This window comes from Protopterus annectens, chromosome 4.part0 (genome assembly GCF_019279795.1).
Source record: "Protopterus annectens isolate FY-2018-M chromosome 4.part0, PAN1.0, whole genome shotgun sequence".
Classification (NCBI taxonomy): domain Eukaryota; kingdom Metazoa; phylum Chordata; order Ceratodontiformes; family Protopteridae; genus Protopterus; species Protopterus annectens.
Genome location: NC_056733.1, coordinates 300,693,988 through 300,716,487, shown reverse-complemented (window position 1 = coordinate 300,716,487; position 22,500 = coordinate 300,693,988). Strand labels below are relative to the sequence as shown.

Here is a 22,500-nt window from a genome sequence, read left to right as displayed (position 1 = left end):
ATCATACGTGGCTTGCTGAAAGTGAAACTGTTATACGTGGCTTGCTACCTGACTGTATTGCAAAATACTGGCCTCTGTACCTGCCTGTGTGTGCACCCAACAAGTAGATGATGTATGAAATTCCCCTACACAAGCCAGTTATGTGACATATGTGTGAATCATCAAAACTGCCTCTCTAGTGCATGGAAACATTACAGATGTGGACACTGCATACCACCCAGAAGTTGAGAGAGAGAAAGCCCTTCCTGCTGATGTTCTTGATAGCCTAGGACCTTGGTAGGACCCTTGATGGCAGTGTAGTACAATCAGTGCCTCCCAAGATGTCAAGGAAATGAACAATGATGTAGAACATATGCATAGTTATGATTTTGCCATCTGCAGTCCATCATAAACATACATGCTCCTCTAGATGCATAATATCCAAGAACTGGTGTGGAAACATTAGTCTGACACGTTAAATATTCCTAGCATGTCTCTTGTAGGTCTCTGAAAGGTCCTTGTAGGTAGGATGCTTAAAGCTATACATACTTTAGTGTCCATTGGGTTGGGCCATCCATATCACCCATCGATCCTGCATGTAGCTGACAGAATTCAACAAGCCCCTTTTGTCTCCTCATCTACATAAATGCAGTCCACAATGTGCTGTCTGCTCAAGAGCTGGTAGGTTAGGTGCTGACAGTAACATCTACATTAGTGTAGTGGGTCAGAGTGTGTCATATTGCAGACACTGGTTTAGACAGTGGCCACTAGCATGTGTGCATCTATCATAGTTTTTGTTGGGGGGGATCCCTTTTGTGTCCAACTGATTCATCAGCTGCTTGGCTTTGCTTTTATTTCTCCTGACCTCCTTGCAGAGTACTGTTCTCTGGGTGGAGTTGGCTTGACAAAGACAAAAGTGGATTAGGGAGTCATTAGCTGTCATCTAGTTTCCTACCATCTGAGGCTGTCACAGGTTGAGTGGGAAAGTAGAAATATACATCTTAGTTGTACAGTGGAGCAGACATGAAACTGGCAGCAGCATATATTCAGTCATGCAGACTAGGGCTTTTCCTAGCCCTACCCCACCATGCTTGCTTCATTTTAGGAAGCTGTATCAGGCAATGAGGTGTGGTCATTTGTGGATATGTCTGCCTTGCGCCCTAGTGCAACTACCCTTCCTCAGTCCTCCTGCATGCCCAGTTTGACAATCATTCCAAGTTCTGACCTACACCAGGATTTATTGGATGATCCACATACAGAAGCACGGCCTCTTCCATCAGGAAAGGCATGCCCATGCTCCCTGCCAGCTCTCTCAGACACCTGAGCAGCTAACTGAACTTGGGTCAACAGGGCTGTAGTCAGGGCTTCATCCCTCAGTATCACTGGGCTGGCCATTACTCTGCTTTAGATGCTACCGTCACAAACATTTTAATGTCCTGGACACTGGCAGTTCCTGATGTTCAGAACAAGTGAACACCATAATGCAGCATACCTGTTTTATATGATTAGAATTGCTCCACCATATTGTACAGAGTCATATGCATAATCATTAGCCCTCATTTGCATCAGGAACCTCATTCCCATATTATTATCCAGTCATTTGGATAAATTATATACCATGCAATGTTTACCCTAGTGTGAGTGACAGTACTTGTGTCTCTAAACTAACTCCTTCCTGCACCTCTCCACTTCTCATGTTCTTTTGTACTGGTCCGTGAACTAAGTGTCTATGAAGAGCAACCTAGAAATCCAGTTAGACTTTTTGTGCAAATAATTAGGTGAAGATAACTGATGCAGTGTTGCTTAGAATAGCCTAGAAGTTTCAAAAGAAACATGGAGCTTTGATTTACACGTGAAGTGTATGGTAGTAAGCATTTCCACAAAAATAACGCAGATATAATGGTCATGGATATTTTGTAAATCCTGCAGTGAAGTACTTTTGTACAGTCATGTGACTCATTTTTATTCATACCTACATTTGAGAGAAGCTTACCCAGACACATAAAAAATGTGTCCTGGTGGTACTGTGATCAAGATGCAAGCACTATTTGTGTTGCTTTTAGAATATTTTAAATTCAGGCTGTATTTTTCTAAGTGTTGCCTAATACTGCATCACCAATGACTCATTTTGTGATCCATTTTTAGCAGAAGGATTTTCAGGTACTTCATATGCAGTATCAGAAAGAGACCCCATTGCAAGTACTGTCATTATTTATGCAGCACTTTTGTGATGGGCAATGCATCTGATTTAACCTATTAGTGGAAATAGGATTCAGGTGTGCATATGACTTCTAAAAATAGCACGCTGAGAGTTAAGGAAAGGATCTGCCATTGTTAGCCCAAGCCTGAATGATAATATACATAAACTAGGAGTGGGAGGTTGGCATGATGGTTAAGTTGTTTACCTTTAAAGACACAAGGTGCATGGTTTGATTCTCACATGGGGTAATTGACTAGGTTTAAAATGGCCCACAAGGGCAGTTAGCCTAGTACTAACCTATGAACCTAAATAAATATTTCACCCTGAGAGGTTCACAGACTAATCTTTACATGAAGAGTCAGACTTAAAATATGACTAGCAAGACTCATTAAAGAAAGAAATCAGAAAACACGTAAAGAACATATACAGATATGAGTTTTAAGTGTAGGATATAGCAATCGGTAATTAACAACGTTTGCAATCAAGAAGCATTAGTACTGCTATGCTATGTTGCTACTATGAACTTTTATGGTAGTCACAGTGCACAATAAATATGCAGTTACATCTCTTCAGTAAATACTCCAGAGATTTATTTGTATTAAATAAGATTTCTAACTGCTTTGTTCAGTCATCATTTAATTGGGCAATATTGCTGCTTTGAACATCGGGAAAATAATATTAGTATAAACAGCTCTGAATTAACCATTCTTGTTTATCTTTTTTTATAAAGTTGACTGGGAGCTATTGAGATATACATTGGTTTTTTATCTGCTTGATGAAGCTGATACTTGTTTTTTTTCTTCAGAAAGAAAAGGTAACCATAGTGGACCACCATTCTGCAACAGAATCCTTCATGAAGCACCTTGAGAATGAATTTCGCACCAGAGGAGGGTGCCCTGGTGATTGGGTGTGGTTAGTACCACCAATGTCAGGTAGCATCACACCAGTTTTCCACCAGGAAATGCTCAACTATCGGCTAACACCTTCATTTGAGTATCAAGTAAGTTGTCACAGATCAGCCTGTTCTGCCAGAAATCTTCACTTAGAGGGTTAGAATGATTTTTTTGATTTATTAAACCTCACTGTTTAGAATTTCTAGTTCAGAAATATATGAACATTTGTAATGGCAGAGAGGGTTAAATCCTCCTTCCAGTCTTGTCAATGCCTTATCATGATCCATTCCTAGTGGCACCATGTCATAAACATATAGGTCAAAAGTATAACTTAAGATGATGCATTAATTGCTATGTCATTTATTTATTCTTCCTGTGGTTGTACCATCATAGTATATCTGCTCATTATGTCTGACTTACTTCCATTAATTGTATAAATCTATATTATTGTTGTAGATGTTATTTTCAAGTCAAGGGTTGGGAAGTTGGATAGACTTTCCATCTTTTCTATCCTGTGTGTTTCACACAAGAAAGGTTTGTGCTAAGAATTACAGCAATAGAGGGCACTGAAAACCATTTGGTGGTCAGGATGCTTTTGGCTGACCTGCTGAAAGTAGACAAGCCCATTGCTTATGTTTCCAAAGAACGTGAGTTAACAATGCTATCCCCAAAAAGTATATCTCTACAATTCCAGCTGTATTTCTTAACTTAGCTATGCTAAATGAGGTAATGATCAGCGACATAGATTTAGAAAGGGCAATTTATGTAAATTTCAGTATAACCTTTCTGACAAACAACAAAATTGTATTGCTGTTTTTTAAGCCTAATTTTGGATTATGTACTAGTAAAAAAAAATAATAGCAATACTTTAGTAAGGATCCATCAACAGTGATTCTAGTCATACATTAACTTATCTAATGGCTCAATAATCCTTGCAGTACATGCCCTTCAGCAAGTTGCTCTGTCATGAAAAATCATGTAAATATATCTATGTATGCTGAAATTTTTAGTCCTGTTCTTTGTGTTTCCTTCTTAAAGTTCATATCACTTTGAAACATATGGAGACCCAAACAGAAATTTGCATTTAATAATTCTTCAACAGTGCATGTCCTTTTGAAAGTTATTGTTATGACAATTCATAAGAATGTCTGTATGTCCTAAAAATGATCACACCTGCTGTTTGAGTTTGTTTCTTATATTTGATTATAGAGCCACAGATACTGATATTTTTAAGGACAATAACATAGGTTCATAGGTAAATGGTAGGCTATCAGTCTGCAGACTATTACAAGCTTAGCCAATAGCTAGAGGTCAGAATCAAACCATGTACCTTGTATTGGTGATGTAAAGACCTTAACCATTGGGGTCTATATTAGATGAACGAATGCTTAAAATGTTGAGTGCGACATGCTCGACAGCTTTTAAGTGAACGTTCATCTAAGCAAAATCCCAGAAAGTCGAAACAAAGAGTTTCGAAAAGTTATAGTTGGCCAACCATCAGGAAGCCAGTGGCTGACAGCTAAAATGTACTGTACACCATTAAAACCTACCCCCCCCCAAAAAAAAGCAAAACCAAATCAACAAACAAATAAAATAAAGTGGTGGGCTATGCCCCCCACAACCCCCAACATGGGGGGCTGTGCCCCCCCACTTAAATATGCCAACTCTGAGATCGCACCACAGTGCAGGACTGTTATAACATTACACAGGGTGAACAATAAGACCGCACCACAGTGGAGGACTGTAAGAACGGCTAGACAGGGTGAACGTTCTGACGTCAGCCATTGGCTGCCTGACGAATGGCCAACTATAACTTTTCAAAACTCCTTGTTTCGACATTCTGAGGGTTCTCTTAGATGAACGTTTGCTTAAAAGCTGTCGAGCATGTTGTACTCAACATTTTAAGCACTCGTTCATCTAATAGGGAACCAACCATTGTGCCAAACCCTCCCTCTTTCTTTCATTTCCTTATTTTATCTTTTTGCTAACTGGGTAAGCCCACTAAGTAAACACCTGTTAAGTGACTTGCATAAAGTCATATAGGAGGCAAATGAAGAGGGAGAGAATCAAACACTGTACCCTTTTGACTACAGCCAGGAGACAACTCAGCAGCTTGGGGCCTTAATCCTCTGTAGTAACTACCATATAAACTATACAAATGTACTTATTTAAGTGAAGAATTGTGTAGGTCTCAGATAAAATGCTAACAATGTCTATTTGCAAGAAAACGGAATGCTCGTTTGTCATTTGGACCCAGCAGAAGAATAGTATATAGAACCTCACTAAGAAACTGAAGGCCACTATAAAGTCCAGCAAAGCATCCTATGATGTGAAGCAAAGGATAACTGCAAGCTTGCCTTCATCTATGTCTGCAAACTAAGAAATAATTCACAGCATTGGGCACAACTTTTCCACAATGGTGTCTCCCACAATAAGTCAAAATATATTGCAAACATATAGGTAAACAAGTTCCTACAAATCTCTCTTGTGAAACGCCCATCTCAAATCCAGTCATCAACAAGTCACTCCTATCACTTAAAATCACAAAGGGCCCTGTCCTTAATGTACTCTTGAAGACAATAAGCACTTCTTCCAATAGGTTCAGATAGCCTAACATTTTGTCTAAAAGTGTCAAACACTGTCTTGGTGATCCCTCCCTTAAATTATTAAACCTTCGCCTAGCTACAGACTATGTCCCTGAACCCAGGTGCACCACTGTAGTGATGTCCCTCCATAAGAGTGGGCCCACCACAGACCTGGGTAACAATAGAGCCATCATCCTAAAAGTCTATTTTTTAAAGCCATGGAGCACATTATCACCAACCCCATTAATCGTTACATCATAAACCTCGTTAGGCTTGATCTTCAACAATTTGGTTTTGCAGGTAGAAGGCCTTGCTTAATAAATCTTGTTCACTTCTTTGAGAAGGTCTACCAAGTAGTGGAGTGTGGTCCCACTGGCCATGCTAACTACCTTGATTTAGCCAATGCATTTAACACCAAACCGCATTATGAGATTGTAAATAAGCTATATGAATTTAAATATTGGCCCCATGTGGTAAGATGGATGACCAAATGGTTCAAAAACAGAATGTTTAACATTCAAGTTGAGAAGTCTCTTCAAGCATCTATTAAGTGAGTAGTGATGTTTCCTAGGGATCTGTGTTAGGTCCCTTTCTGCTTGACAGAGTACTTTACATGGAAGTTTTAAAATCTGCCACCTCAATACACTCCCAAGAAACATGTTCCTTGTTAACTCTATCTTTTCCATTGCACCTCTAGCATTTGCTATCTACCTGAGAAAGTATTCTTTGAAGTCAGCTTTTGATATAAAAATAAGTATGCAAGCATTTCTAAGCAAAAATCATAAACCTTCTGGACTTTGTTACACATGTGGGAGCTATACAAACATCCTTCTCTTGTTCCTTTGTAAATTGCTTTTCCAATCTCTCTTCCCACTCCTAACACAGAGACTATCTAGTCTCTAAAATCTTAGCTACTGTGAGAGACTGGAATCCTTGTCACTGTACTCTGCATCTTATAGACTCCTGACAGAAGGATCTGAGCATTGCTTAATTTTCCCTTAGGGGAGCCTGTTATTGTCAGCCCCCTTATTCTTGGTTGTATGTGTCGTGGAAAGTGTTACCTTTGTAAAATGATTGGGAGGAAAGCATCTGGGAGGCCTTTGAGGTTTAGGCAGATTCCATTTAAGAGCCTCAATACATGTGAGTTTGTATCTGATCCATAGTGGGTGTAGTGTGTGTAATACTGGCATCCTGTTTGGAGGGATCAGTGTCTGTATGGGAGAGCTTTTTCTCCAAAGGCATAGTGTAATTACCTCTCTCACATTCTGTGTCAATCTGCTTAAGAATAAAACGGTTGTCGGTAAGCAAAGAACAATTGTTAACATTGTGTCAGGTTGCCCATTTCCACCTGGCTGAATGCATAAGCAGTAGGAAAGTGCACATCCATGGCTGTGAATGCTCTTTTTTTGTGATCTATGTGGGACAGTGGAAGAGGGGTTTCTAACTGGCTTAATTGGGAGAAGTTGGGTTGGGGAAAGGTCTAAGAATGATCTAAAACAACACTGGTGGGTAATGCTTCTCTGTGGGCAAACTAGCTGTTCTACACTCAGATACTTGAGAAAATAGCAGCGGAAGTTTTATATGGACAATTACAACTCTAAGTGTCTACGTCTATGCCGAACACTGCAAACACTGTGTGTGTGTGTATGTGTGTGTGTGTGTGTGTGTGTGTGTGTGTGTGTGTGTGTGTGTGTGTATTAATATAAATATATATATATATATATATGTATATATATATATATATATATATATATATATATATATATATATACAAAGACATATATATATATATATATATATATATATATATATATATATACATATATATATATATATATATATACACACACACACACACACACACATATATATATATTTTATATATATATATATATATATATATATATATATATATATATATATATATATATATACATGTGTGTGGGTTGCATTCAGTTGATTGTCAGTTCACTTTATCAACAAAGAAAAAGGGTACTTCATTTAATCTAAAACTCACTTGATCAACACTCCTTACACTGAAAAGTGTGAAATGGTATAGAAAATGACTGCTGGTAGGGTTTTGTATGATAGGCATTACAATGCAAATTAGTGTTGATCAGTATATTTTTACCATGATATGTTGCTGCACCATGTCTAGAAGTTTAAGTGTGTGTGCCAACTGATTCAGTGTGTAAGGAGCATTCTGTTTTCTCTGTGGCTGTGCAGCTATGGAGTTAGTATATTTATGTTAGTGGGTATGGGGGTGCAGCTGGGCTTGCCCCCCTGCAAAAAAACTTTTGAAGGTATATTTAGTGTGTATGAAATTGTCAATGAAATGAGTGTTGATCAAATGAGTTTTTGATTAAATGAAGCACTGTTTTTTCTGGATGATTATGTAAAATATTGAAGTAATTAAAATATAATGATACTAATATATATATATATATATATATATATATATATATATATATATATATATAGGCTTAATTGAAAGAGTAATACTAGAATACAGTACAGCAAAATACTTAATCATTCCTCTACTATATGACATACTTCCTTCCTAGTTGTCTCAGAATGACCTGTGTTTTGATGTCACAACTATTTTCATTTAGTAAGGTATCTTAATGGCTTCCTACACACTTGATAAGACGGCTGTCACTTATAAAAGTTTGTTTATAAATCACAATAGACTTATAGGAAGATGTTGTGATTTTTCCTAGGGATCTGTGTTAGGTCCCTTTCTGCTTGGCTTCTATTTCTGTGATCTCAAAGCTTTATTAAATTTATCACTTACAGCATAGACACGCATACATAAATAGAAAAGAAGACAAACCATATTAATATTTTTTCACTCCAGCGCTACATAAATTACTCAGATCCTGTCTTCCCCTAAACCTTACTCTTCCTTCTGAACATTATTCTGCATCTATTGTTCCTACAAATTCCATCTATTTATATGTAATTTACTCCTTCCCTTTTTAAAGATCTCACTTCTGGTTCTTTTATCTCTTTAACAATATCCAGTACTTCAGTTACAGTTGGTTTAGATTCATTTTCTAGTAATTGCTTTTTTATCAGTCAACAGTGTTAAGCTTAATAAGGCCTTACTATGTCTGGACCATTCAGATCCTGTATCCTAGCTCAAAAAAAATTAAGTTAAAGCCATTTGCTCCCACAATACTTCTGACAGAGTACTTTACATGGAAGTTTTAAAATCTGCCACCTCAATACACTCCCATTCTGTTTTCTCTGTGGCTGTGCAGCTATGGAGTTATTATATTTATGTTAGTGGGTGTGGGGGGTGCAGCTGGACTTGCCCCCCTGCAAAAAAACTTTTGAAGGTATATTTCGTGTATGAAATTGTCAATGAAATGAGTGTTGATCAACTGAGTTTTTGATTAAATGAAGCACTGTTTTTTCTGGATGATTATGTAAAATGTTGAAGTAATTAAATGTAATGATACTAATATAAATATATATATATATATATATATATACTTAATTGAAAGAGTAATACTAGAATACAGTACAGCGAAAGACTTAATCATTCCTCTACTATATGACGTGCTTCCTTCCTGGTTGTCTCAGGATGACCTGTGTTTTGATGTCACAACTATTTTCATTTAGTAAGGTATCTTAATGGCTTCCTACACACTTGATGAGACAGCTGTCACTTACAAAAGTTTGTTTATAAATCACAATAGACTTATAGGAAGATTTTCTCTGAATTAATATGATTTTATATCATGCCAGCTTACTACACAAATGAAAATATAAAACAGAACTTATGTTCCTGATTGCTAGTCTTTCGGCTTTTCCTGGTTAGGGGGTCGCCACAGCAGAACTCCGGTCCACTAATGATTGGCAGTGGATTTTTACAGTGCGGAGTTACCAGCCCGATGCCCAACCTTCAAAGAAGGCACACCCATTCACGCACGCACCTACCTGCATGTCTTTAACATCACTCTAGGGCGAGGAGGACATGCAGACTCCACACAGAAGGTGCTCCAGCCGAAAATCGAACAGGAGAACCTCTTGCTGTGAGGTGACAACGCTAACCGCTGCACCACCGTGGCCTACAATTTATATTCCTGATTATTATAAGCTTATTACACATGGCTGTCTGCATTTAATTAAATTCATATTGAAAGCTACATGCTAAATAAGCCACTGTGAGTTATTAAGTTTGGCTGATTGGTTCTTTGATAGTCACTATTGTTTTCAAAAGACTGCATTGCAGACAGCCTAACTAGAAATGAAAATAGATACAGTGATCAGATAATATTCATGTCTTTAAAGTAATCTGACTAAATGCCACCTGTGACTGGCTCAGTCAATAAGTATCTAAAAGTCTGTGGAAAGAATGGTAGTTAATACAGAGGATTAAGTCCCTGAGACAATATCAAGGAGATTCATATAATCAAAGTTACAGGGTTTAATCCTATAATCAAAGTTACAGGGTTTAATTCCTTCCACCTCCATTTTCATACTGTGTGACTATGAGTAAGTCACTCAGCAGAAAGTGCTTCTGGGACACCCCTAAAAAGTGAAGCTTCTGTCCAATGAGATTACCAAGGCAACAACTGTATAAAAAATAACACTCTGTGGCTAATGTGCAATAATAAGGCATCCTCTGAACATTTGTTGCTTAAATAATAAACAAGTATTTGTACTGTTTGAAGAAAGCTTTGGAAAATGTCAGTTTGGAAGTTAACCTTAACTAGATGTGGTACAAGTAGTAACTGACTATATAGATATGGAATTCTATCAAATCAAGTTTAACACAATGAGAATATTGCAGTAGATGACAGAATTAAGCAATAACTTTCCCACTGATACATGCAGCTGCTGCTTTCTCCACAGTTTGTAAATATCAGCTCCTCCATTATACTACCTTATAAATGTTAACAGTTTAATTACTGCTTTAATATACCTTTATTAAAATATCACTTTAGGCATAGGCACACATACATTAATAGAAAAGAAAACAAACCATATCAACATTTTCTCCATTCATACACATTGTATGTTGCACGATTTCTTTATAACAACCATCTTTCAGTCCAACATTGCATAAATTATTCAGTTCCTGCCTTCCCTTTAACCTCACTCCTCCCTCTGAACATTGTTCTGCATATATTATTCCCAAAAATTCCATTTATTTCTACGTAACTTGCTCCTTCCCTTTCCCTTTTCAAGAGATTCCTCTTTCAGTTCTTTTATCTCTTTTACAATATTCAATACTTCAGATACAGATGGTTTAGATTTTGATTTCTATTTTCTAGTAATTGCTTTTTTGGCAGCCAATAAAATTAAACTTAATAAGACCTTACTATGTCTGGCATTTCAAATCCTGTGTCCCAGCTCAAAAGAATAATTTCCTTAGTTACAGCCATTTGCTCCCTCAATATTTCCATAGAGTACTCCATAGGGATTTTTTTTTTTAATTGCTAACTCATTACACTCCCACAAACTATGTTCACAGGTGCCTCTTACTTCCCCCATCACACATCCAACATTTGCCATTTATCTGGGGAAAAATTATTTGAAGTCTGCTTGGGATTCTTGAGTTTTGATACTGTTTAGGAACACCTGTATTTTATATTTGATAATCAGCTTGGTATACAAATAGATTATTTTCTACTTCATCGTGGGCACAAGGCAAAAACAGAATTCAGTTACAGGGATATCTTACACATTTCAAATATTAAGCAAACTATCACCATATTTAATACCATTTATAGATTTAATAATACATAAAATAACTAACACAAGAACATCAAGCATAGCAGCATGCAACCTTCTCTGTAATGATAAAAGTACTACACCAAGTTAGGAGGTACTTCCGTAATGATAAAAAGACATTAATTCCATTACGGAGTTTTAACAGAATCATCTGAGCGAACTTCAGATAATTTATTTATTTTTTGTATTTATTCACTTATTTGCTTGCTTACTTACTTTTAAGCACATATTTGTTAGCCAACAAAGTCCAGCTAGGAAGTTTGAGTTTCAGTGTAGTCAAAGGTAGATAACTCCAAAAATAACTAGTGAAAAGCAATAATGCCCAACAGTGTGGGTGTTAAGGGAACATAAGAGACCACCCAGTTGTGTTGTAAGATTTATAAGCTCCACTATTCCCCTGTAGTGTCCACCCTGGAGAACATTATTGACATTATAAAATGAGATATCTATTAAGTTGGATTGCATTCTTTTTAATTAGCGTGTGTGTGTGTGTGTGTGTGTGTGTGTGTGTGTGTGTGTGTGTGTGTGTGTGTGTGTGTGTGTGAGTATGCACATAAATACATACATACACATATATATATCTATACCAGTTCATAGGTTAGTACTAAGTTAATAATCCAAAGGACCATGAGCACCCTAGCCACAATATCCCAAATTGTAGATAATCGACACAACTGTCTTATACCTAGTTTTAACCCCTTTCAATGAGACCCTGACAAGCCACACCTAGGATGTATTTATAGTTGCCCATCCATTCCTCTAGATTAAATTTAAAGAGGTTCAGTTAGTACTCTGTTTTATATTTAAAGGAAGTCTATTCCTTGAAAGGGGGATTCTTTGGGATATGACTCTGTACTTTGCTTTATAACCAAAGGATGTCTCTTCCACAAAAGGGGAATTATCTGGGATATGAATCTGTCTTACCAGCAGGTCCTATTTATATTTAAATGAATAGTAGTATCTGTTCAGCAGGCGTTTATGGTCTTATTAGCAGTGTGGATGTACAGGAGGTTGCATAGGAATGGATTCTTTGAGGCTCTACTGGCTAGACAGAAGTCATCTCTCAACCATCTGTAGGAAACAGATGAGAGAGAGAGAGAGTGTTTTTAGGGCAGTGTGCTGCAGTTGGTCAAACTGGGTCATATTGTACACCAAATGGACCATTATAGCAATAACCCACACCTGGGTGTGGGTAATGCTAAATTTACCCACGGTTGGCGTGGTTTCCTGAGGGACCAAACAAAGCCAACCGTGGGTAAAGCATTACCCACCAGAAGTGTTATTGCTATATATGACATTATTTAAGAAAAGAAACTATTACTTTTCTTAAATAATGGCATAATATAATGCCTGTTTACTGCCCTTCCGCAGATGGCTGGCATCGCGGCAGTTCTGATGTACTGCGCGCCTGCGGTACATCAGAGCTGTGAGCAAAAGCTGGAGAAAGCAAGATCTCCGTTGCTTTTTTAGTGTTCGCTATGTTAAATGAGTTTAACATAGCAAGACAGTTTTAAAATAAGCAACGGACATCTCCGTTGCTTATTTTAAACTGTCTCGCATGTTAAACTCATTTAACGAGATCTTGCTTTCTCCGTTGCTTTTTGTCTCGCTATGTTAAATGGGTTTAACATAGCGAGACAGCTTTAAAATAACGGAGATCTCCGTTGCTTATTTTAAACTGTCTCGCTATGTTAAACCCATTTAACATAGCGAGACAGTGAGTTATACTAATGGAAAAAGTCAGGCGACGGACATTTTCCATTAGTATAACTCGATTAACGAACGCTGGCCAATCAGCGTGCACGTTTTGGGGGGATCATGGTATAATATACTTTATTACAGGCCTGAAGTGAGAGGAGTAGACATAATAACTTCCTTACATCTGGAAGAAACACCCTACCTGATTAGTCTGGCAAGATAAAAGGATTTCCTAGCAACAGTAGATGCATGGTGATCGAAGGATAGTTCATTGTCAATAAAAATGCCTTGTGTCCCTAATGACTAAGTCAACTTTCAAAGGAGTGTCACCTATATGGTAGATGTATGTGTGCCCAGTTTTATCATTCCATTTTTTGACATTTAAATTAAGGCCATGGTCCAGGTAAAACTTATCAGTGCATATTAGCCCCACCTGGAAAAAATCAGATGTGGAGTTAATGACAGCTCCAAGCTTACGGTCAGCTGCAAGTTTGGTCAACCACAGGTTTTTAATATCAGCCTTGACATCAGTAAAGTAAATACCAAAGAGAAGTCGTCTTGGAACCAATCACTGGGGGTCAATGTTTTTAACTACCCTTTTCAAATGCCACTTGACCATCCTGTTGAACTTTGCCCCTTACCCCCGCAGTAGTGCGATCTTGGAGTTGGTATATTTAGTTTGGAGGCAGAGGGGTGAACCCCATCACATGGCTGGAGTTGCTTTCCTTTAGTTTTACTTTTTATCAGGATGGCCAAGTGGTTAGTTACCTGGAGTGGAAAGTCGGTGTTCCGGGATATCGATGTTGTGTGGTTGTCGGTCTTTTCGTCTCTGGGATTTGGAAGCTGGGTAAGTGAGCCTTCTGGTTTCTAAAGTAGATAAATATCTATATATATATCTATATCTATATATATATATATATATATATATATATATATATATATATAGAAGTCCAAAAAAGTTACCAAATGCTGAGTAACCACTTGCCAGCTATACAGCTATACAGCAAAGAAGAAAAAGCAATTCCAGCCTGATATAAAATCCACGTAAAAAGTTTATTAACCAACAACTGGTCATTAGCGAAAATGCGTGTTACAGCTTTAAGTTATTTTGGCGCCAACCTACATATATTTAAAACGTTGGATTAGTGATTTTACTTTGTTCTGATGAAGCTCGTGTGATACGAGTGAAAGCGCTCAACCTTGTTGGTTAATAAACTTTTTACGTGGATTTTATATCAGGCTAGAATTGCTTTTTCTTCTTTGCTGCATAGCTGTATAGCTGGCGAGTGGTTATTCAGCGTTTGGTAACTTTTTTGGACTTCTGTTTGTTGCTATCCAAGACGCTTTTTTTCAGTTGTTTTATATATATATATATATATATATATATATATTTATTTATTTATGTCATAACATATGACTGCCTATTAGATCAGAAAATAGATTAAGTGGTTATCTGATCTAACACAGTGAATAAGTCAGTTGCTATTAATTTCTTCCATTGCTCTTGACTTATCAAAAGCTATTGATACTTTCTCCCACCAGAAACCCTTACATAAACTCTCATCATTAGGTGTCTCCAACCATTCACTGTAATTGTTCCATAGCTGCCTCTCAAACAGTGCACAAGCAGAAAAATGGAAAATGATTTCTCTACCCTCTTGCCAATAACTGTTGATGTCCCACAAGGATCTACATATAATACATACAATAGTTTTCAACATATTCATCAATGACCTCTACACTGCAATAAAAAATGCTATCCTAGTTCAATGCCTTGATGACTCAACTGTAATCCGCTCTGCCAAAACTCCTCTAAACTCCAAGATCATAAACAACAATCTTTCTTATCGATTGAAACATGGCTAAATACGTCAAAACTATTTCTAAACTCTCAAAAAAAGCAAGCTATTGCTCTATACCCCAAAACACATTTGTACCAAAACAACATTATCCTCTATTGTCTCTGCCAACAACACGATGATAGAACAAATAAATCAAACAAAATTACTGGGTGTCATCATAGACTGCCACTTGAAATTTGACCACAATGTATTGCACATGATTTAAAAAAATCATCACAACTAGGTACATTATGTAGAGTGAATAACCAAATTTGCTGTAAACTATAACAGTAGAACAGATTACTACAAAGCCCTCAAATAATTAAACTGGTTAGAACTACCACATCACCTAGCTCTTTCTCAGCTAACTATAATACACAACTTCTTTATAAGCCAGAAAATTGCCCAGCACAACTTAATACAACCATCCCCTGTCAAAGAACCACATCCAACTAGCAATGAATTCCATTCAGAATGTAAACTCAATTAAAAAAAACAACTAAAACTTTACGTATCAAATAAATCAATGGATCTGCTTCTGTATATCTCCAGAATAAATGCCTCTGCACTCTTCAGCTTGCCGTATAACCCAACCATTAATCTTCACTCTGACTCCTATGCCCCACAAGCAGTCTTAACCAATACCTAATTAATTTTTCTAGCATCTCCCAGCCATCTACATAGTTTTGTGACCCGACTCACCACCCCATTTCTATACTTGTAGTAGAAACTATATGATAACTGTATATAATTGCCTGTGAACCTGCTTAACATCCCACCTCTTAACTACAATATTAATATTTTCTGCCCTACTGAGATCCTTCCTTCAGTTCCATTTCTATTGTCTGTTTGATTAATCCACTAATACAAGTCTTTAAATGCTCAATGTCCAACATGTACTAAATTCATAGGTATCTTTTATAATGGAGTCATTGTCATTGTTTCTTCTGGATGTGATCTAATTAGCAAACTTATTTGTAATCGTTAATGTATATTATTAAATACCCGTTCATGTATATTACTAAGTGCCTGTTTAAAAATATATGTAATATATTGGAGTTCTTCTCACCAGGCCTCTTCAGAAAAGATTTTTTTAACTAAAGCTAGTTGGGCAAATCTGCTAAATAAATGAAAAGTAAAATAAATGACAGAATTTACAACACCTCCACTTCATACAATTTCCCATTGTCCTTTGATAGCATGAATTCTCCTCATCCTTTTCTTTTAACAGGACAGAAATTTCAGTGGGTAGGCCCTGCTGTGGGCACAGTTAGTGGGGGTTAAATTTGTGTGTAGCATGTTAGACTATATACATCCTGCAACATGCTTCTTGTGGTTTTTATTCAGCTGCATATGTTCCCCTTATAAAAGTCTGCACTTCTGTCTCACATTAGACATTATAAAGCTTCCTGAAAATGAGTTCCGCCATGCAATATGCTCTTATATGGTGCCCAGTGTAATAGCAAAAGCAGTCGCAGTAGCTACCAGGGCATTTTATCAGTTGCTGCCTTTCTGCATTACTGGATGGTACTCTTCTCACTACACTCTGCAAACATTTTCAGAACTACATAGATCAGCCATTTTGTCATGACAGAAAAGCAGTGAGGACACACCTTCTATGACTGAAGAATGAAGAAGTGGTTCATTTGAATTAAGTCACTTACTAGTTTAAACTGTGTTTTGTGAATGTAAACATTGGAATCCACTTCTGTAGTAGTTGTATGATGTGTTTAATAACCACTACAAATGAGAAGCTACTTGAGTATCCATAAATATATATTAAGAAGCCATGCTGCTAATAGCCTCTTACTGAAACTTATGAAAAAGAAGCCTGATTTTACTCCATATCCATGTACTTTAATTTTGATTACAGCCTGATCCTTGGAAAACACATGTCTGGAAGGGAGTCAATGGTACGCCAACGAAAAAGAGAGCCATTGGTTTCAAGAAGCTGGCAAAGTACGTATCTATAATTATTAAACCATTGTGGTGACATCTAAGTTGAAATCTACCATTGTTTCAATTGTGTAGTTCTCTATAGTGAGAGAGTAAAACTCAGACAAAAAAATAAAAGCAAAGCTTATGACAATGCTATTTCAACTTACACATAATTTCTTGTGGAAAAGACACATTAGACCACTTCTGTTAGTTATGTACATTTCATAGATTCATAAATATTCAAAGGCCACAGAGTCTCATAACCATTCTTGCTTGAAGTACCCTCCCTCAAACTGTACCTCTTTTCTCCAGCAGGGTCATACTGGCCACTCCTGGAGAAAATTTGGGATACCCATCCAGTCAGCTAGCTTACATTTAAAGGAAACAATGAATCACACTACTTAACATGCAGAGGGAAGTTTATTCCAAAGTTTTGAAGAAACTGGATTATAAAACTGCCCTTCTACTGTTTTTTACTTGTATGCTGGTGAAGACCTAGGCCCCCTAGTTCCAGTATTGGTGGAGATACTGGACATGTGGAGAAATAGAAGGACCATAGCAAATGAGTCTCTAATGGTGTGTTCATTGAGAAAGAGATTTAGCCTAAAAGTATGTAAGACAACTAAAAAAAGGGATAGAGCTTCCAGCCTCTTTGGTGGCACAGGGATGCAATGCTTGTGATCTTTTTGGTTAGGAACCTTTGAGGTCTTTCTAACTGTTTGAAATACTTGGTGAAATACACCCTAAAGGGAACAGTGTACTCAATAAATGGCTTGATCATAGCTGAGTATAGGTGAGTGACTACCTCTTTAGACCTCGATTATTTTTCTTTGCAATTAGCTAGGCTAAATAAAAGCACTTTTGACAACCACTGTCACACGATGGGCAAAATACATGGAGATCTCATCCCACATATGTAAGTCAAGTGTATTTTCATTTTGTAGAGGTGTGCTGTCTAGCAAGTATGATGAGAGGAAAGGTTGTCTATGAAAAGTGATGATACTACATTTTATAGCATTTGTTTTGAGGCCATTCTTGGTACACCAAGCATTTACTGGGTAGAGGTCACACTGGATGGTCTGTGAGTTACAATGCAACTTAACGAGCCACAGTTTTCAGTTATCCACAGACTCTGTTAGCTAGTAGTCCTGACTCTCTGCTTAGAGGTCTTAGAAGTAAATACCAAAAAAGAAGAGGTCCTAGCACCAAGATCAGAGGAACACCACTGGTCACTATTTTCTGATGAGATACTCCAAAACTTGCATTACATGGGTTTTGTGTTTCAGACAGTTATTCTTTATCTAGCCAATATGGGTCAAATTTTTTTGTACAATGCTAGAATGTGAAACAGTGTCTAAGGCCTTGGCCATGTCAAGATATGCTATGTGCAAAGCATGGTCATGATCTACACCCTCTATAACCTTTTCAAAGAAGTTTACCAGATTAAATAGACAAGATCTATCCTTTGCTAAGCCAGATTTGTCAGAGTCAAGTCTAACAAGATTGTTGATATCACAGTTTATAACATCAGTTATAGTATATCCCATGGCTTTGCAAATGAGGCTTGTAAGGAAATAGATCTGTAATTACCCAGGTTTGTTGCAAGGCCACCACTGTGCATGCATAGTAAGTGCAGTATAAATATGCATTTTATATATATATATATATATATATATATATATATATATATATATATATATATATATATATATGCTGCACTTACTATAAATATGTATAATATATATATTTTGAATCCATACTTAAATACTGTTATCTCAGATGTATTGTTATTGCCTTTTCTGAAAGTATTTAAAGCTAAACTGCTAATACCTTTCAACTGTCCAGATCTTTGCCTCATATGTTTGGTCTGTTCCTAGTAAAATGTGTGGTTTTCTGGCAAATCACTGAAGACTAAAGTCACTGAATGATGACATGCATTTGAGTATCAAACTTCATATTCTTAAGAAAAAGCATGCTAGCACCAATCCTGTTATTCTGTCACCTTTCTAAGTTTATAATAGCAGTATTTCAAATCTGCCCCTATTTTTGAGCCTTTCCCTCTCATTATTTTAGGCTTTGTCCAGATTTCTTGCACTAAGAGTTTGAAAGGTACTACTGCTAGTAGACAAAATGATAAATCTTACTGTAGTCTATAGTCGTTCCCTGAATAACAGTTCTTGATAATGCAGACATTAATCTGTCCTGACCTCAGTGCTATTCTGCACATTGAAGAAACAAGCTAAACAGATATATGCAAGAAGATAAAAATCATGCTGTGGGTTCATTGGTAAGTACAAATTTAGCTGCTCTTGGAGACCATTTGAATCCTAGCCAATTTCCTTCAAAGGTAAAAATCAGATGCTGTACCTTGTGTCTGTGAGGTAAACACCTTAACTATTAAGCCAGCCCCCTAAATTAAGTAATGTTTTGTTGGTCTGCATTTACAATTTAGGTAGGACAGTTTGATGAGTTATGATCCTTCTGTTTCTCCACAAATCCAGTATTTCCACCAATACTGGAACCAAGGGCCTAAATCTTCATCAGTAAATAAATAAAAAATAGTAGAAAGGCAATTTTATAATCCAATTCCTCCAATACCTTTTATGTGATTTTATGGTATTAATTTTTGCAGTAATAGCTTAGATGTTGTAATCTTAGAAGAAAAAAAAATTGTTTGTACTTTAATGTATCTGTTATGGACTTCTGTATAAACACTTCAGATTTATGGGCTCTTTGTGAATAAAATTAAGACCTTTATTTGTTATGACCTCATCAGCACACTCTGCTTGTGGTGTGCTGATGAGGTCATAACAAGGCCGAAATATGCATATCCACAGCTAGTGGGGTTTGGCTTTATTGGCCTGAAATTGTCCATTAAAATGACAAAACAAGTCATGGACATTCAGAATCGCCAGTTAGCTGAAACACCTGATGTTCATAAGGATAATTTGTATATATCTCATGTGCCTCTGATACAAGAGGTTTGGGAGGTCACTCAGTGGAAGTTCTAGGTTTGCTGGAGTTTTCATTTTGTTTTTAGTAACCAGTATTATGAGGAAATTATTTAAGAGGAGAATATTCAAAATATAGGACAACAGTTTGGTAACAGACGTTATCAATTAACCAGGTAAGATGATCACTATCATTTTTGACTGGGTTCTCCAATCTATGAATAAGATTATGGAAGCATAGGTTTGTACAGAGATATATATATATAAAGGTATTGTGACAGTTTAAATCAAAAAAACCATAGTGGGATACTAAATACCATAGAATCATGTAACATTAATGCTTTTCTATCAAGTAGATGTCAAGCTTCTTGAAGGTGAGAAATCAGAACTAACATTCAAAGATGTCCTTCACCAAGGACCTGATTTATAATTGAAGTTTGCTGATGATGTGTTTTGGGTCCTAATTATTTCATATGTACTTACTACTAAGGACTAGTCAAAACACTGTGAAATAAGAAAGATGTCTGCTTGTCTGTTCTGTGGCTGGCATTCCGTAATCAAAGAATGCAGTAGAAACCAGTAGGCTAATCAGAAAATGATAGAAAGGTAAAAACCTGCTTCTCTTAATTGGGGGCATAGGGAAGGTCTTAGCAGTCTATGCAGCTAACATATCTCTGGGAGAAACAAAGAGAAGATCTGCAATGGAAGGCTGTGTATACCATTGCTTCCAAGGAGCAGTGATTGGCCAGAGACAGAAAGTCATTGTACTCACCTCCACAGCTGCTTGTTGAAAGCCTGAGGACCATAACTGTGATTGTTTGACTAGTACAAGTGGTTAGGAATAATGTCCTGTACCAGTCATACTGTCCTTGGCTAATAGCTCACCATCAAACTTCTTGTCTATGAGATGCAGGGATAGATAATTGGGGGAATTCAATAAAGCCTACACAGAGTGATTTTTTCCATGTAGGCATAGTGGCATGAAGCTTACACTGAAGTAAGCAGCCGTGCGATCCGGTAAACAGAGCAGAGGGATGTGTAAGAGCGTGCAGACACGGAAGTGTCCGTGGCATGCAAATCACCTCATACACAGGTGAGTTGCATGCAAATGAAGGTGCTGGAATGATGCAACAAGCAGATAGGCAGTCCTGCAGACCCCATGTTGATGTCCGAAGTGTACACGGAAAATTTCTGTGTACAAGAAAGTAAAAATGGAACAGGGGCTGTAAAAGCCCATTTAGAAGATCAGAGGTTGCATAGTAGGCACAGATATTTGCAAAACTATGCCCTGTGTGTCCAAAAAGTAATGCAAAATCATATAAAATAATGTTTTTCGTAATAACCATATTACGTTTCAGCGGGGCGCAGCAGCACACAAACATGCCGTTATGCAAAAAAAAAAATATTAAAAAGTTTAAAAACTAAAAATAAGACATATGTGAGAATAATGCATTATAGGGCCCTGCATGCAGTATGTACAATGTTAGATTTCCGTGGTTGCTAAGGAGGCAGGCCCTGGAATTGTGAAGTATCCAGGTTGTGTGCACGGATCTGTATGCAAATGAGCTGGGGTTACTGAATAGCAAAAATGGGCAGCTGTGTCTGCAGATAAAATCCATGTAATCCCAGAACCATGTTGGTGTCCATAGAAGAGCTAGCTGATGTCAAAAAGTGGGTGTGTCAGTATATGTTTAAGTGGATTGAGGCTCAGAAGTGCCCATGTGTGCGGCACACTGCTCACCTAAGCAGGGGTGTGTGTCCAGTGCTGCTAAACTTTGTTTAGCAGCAGGAGCACATGTTTGAGCTGGTTTGAGCTATGCTGAGCATGCCAATGCATGGGGGCATGTCCAGTCTGCTGAGCAGTGTTTATACCAGTGCTACGGGTTTGTGTGCCTCACAGCAGTGCTTAGCAGGGAAGGTATGTAAAAAAAAAAAAAAAAAAAAGGAAATAGCCTGAGAAGGCTAATCATGTATAAATTACTGATAACCCCTGTTCCACTTACACTGGGCCATTCAAACCCCTCAATGATGTACTTGGCAGGTGGAATGCCTCATAGTTAGCCAATCACACAGGCTGCATCTGCAGCAGAGCACGATAAAGTAGGCATACACCTTACAATCTGATTTTTCACCCATACTCTGCACCATTGAAGTACAGACTTGGGAATTTTAACTGACAGAATGCTAAGGGCTGCTGCTGCTCTGCTACATCTGTATGTGCTATAGGCTGAGGGCATTGCTGATGCTGCTCCTGACAATAGGCCTAGACTGACAAGGAAAAGAGTGTTCAGGCCCAGGGTAACTTTCCAAGAGCTACATGAGCTGGAGATTATAGAGTGCTACAGGGTGGACAGGGACATACTACAAAAACTCACCGAGGTTTGCCGCCCTCAACTCAGACCCAGAGCCAACAGAGGGGAACCCATCCCAGTGAAAACAAAGGTATGTGTAGCCCTTAGAATACTAGCTATAGGTACTTTTCAAAGACCAACTGGGGACATGATGGGGGTCTCACAGGCATCCGCATCCAGGGTACTCCACCAGTTCCTGGCTGCCATGCAAACACAAGCCAGTGAGCACATTTATTTACCAAGCACCCCTGAGGAGAGGGCCATCAGTATGCATCTCTTCTACCATGTAGCACACTACCCTGAGCTACTGGGTGCCATA

General features: G+C 37.6%; 1 protein-coding gene across 1 annotated transcript in view; it reads left to right on the top strand.

Annotated features, from left to right (window-relative positions):
- The window catches only part of NOS1 (nitric oxide synthase 1), a 1,255,637-nt gene that overhangs the window by 757,235 nt on the left and 475,902 nt on the right, over positions 1 to 22,500 (top strand). Inside the window, exons 11-12 of the mRNA XM_044068292.1 lie at positions 2,985 to 3,179; positions 16,815 to 16,900. Of these exons, the coding sequence (XP_043924227.1) occupies positions 2,985 to 3,179; positions 16,815 to 16,900 (281 nt within the window). The remainder of the gene's footprint in view (positions 1 to 2,984; positions 3,180 to 16,814; positions 16,901 to 22,500) is intronic.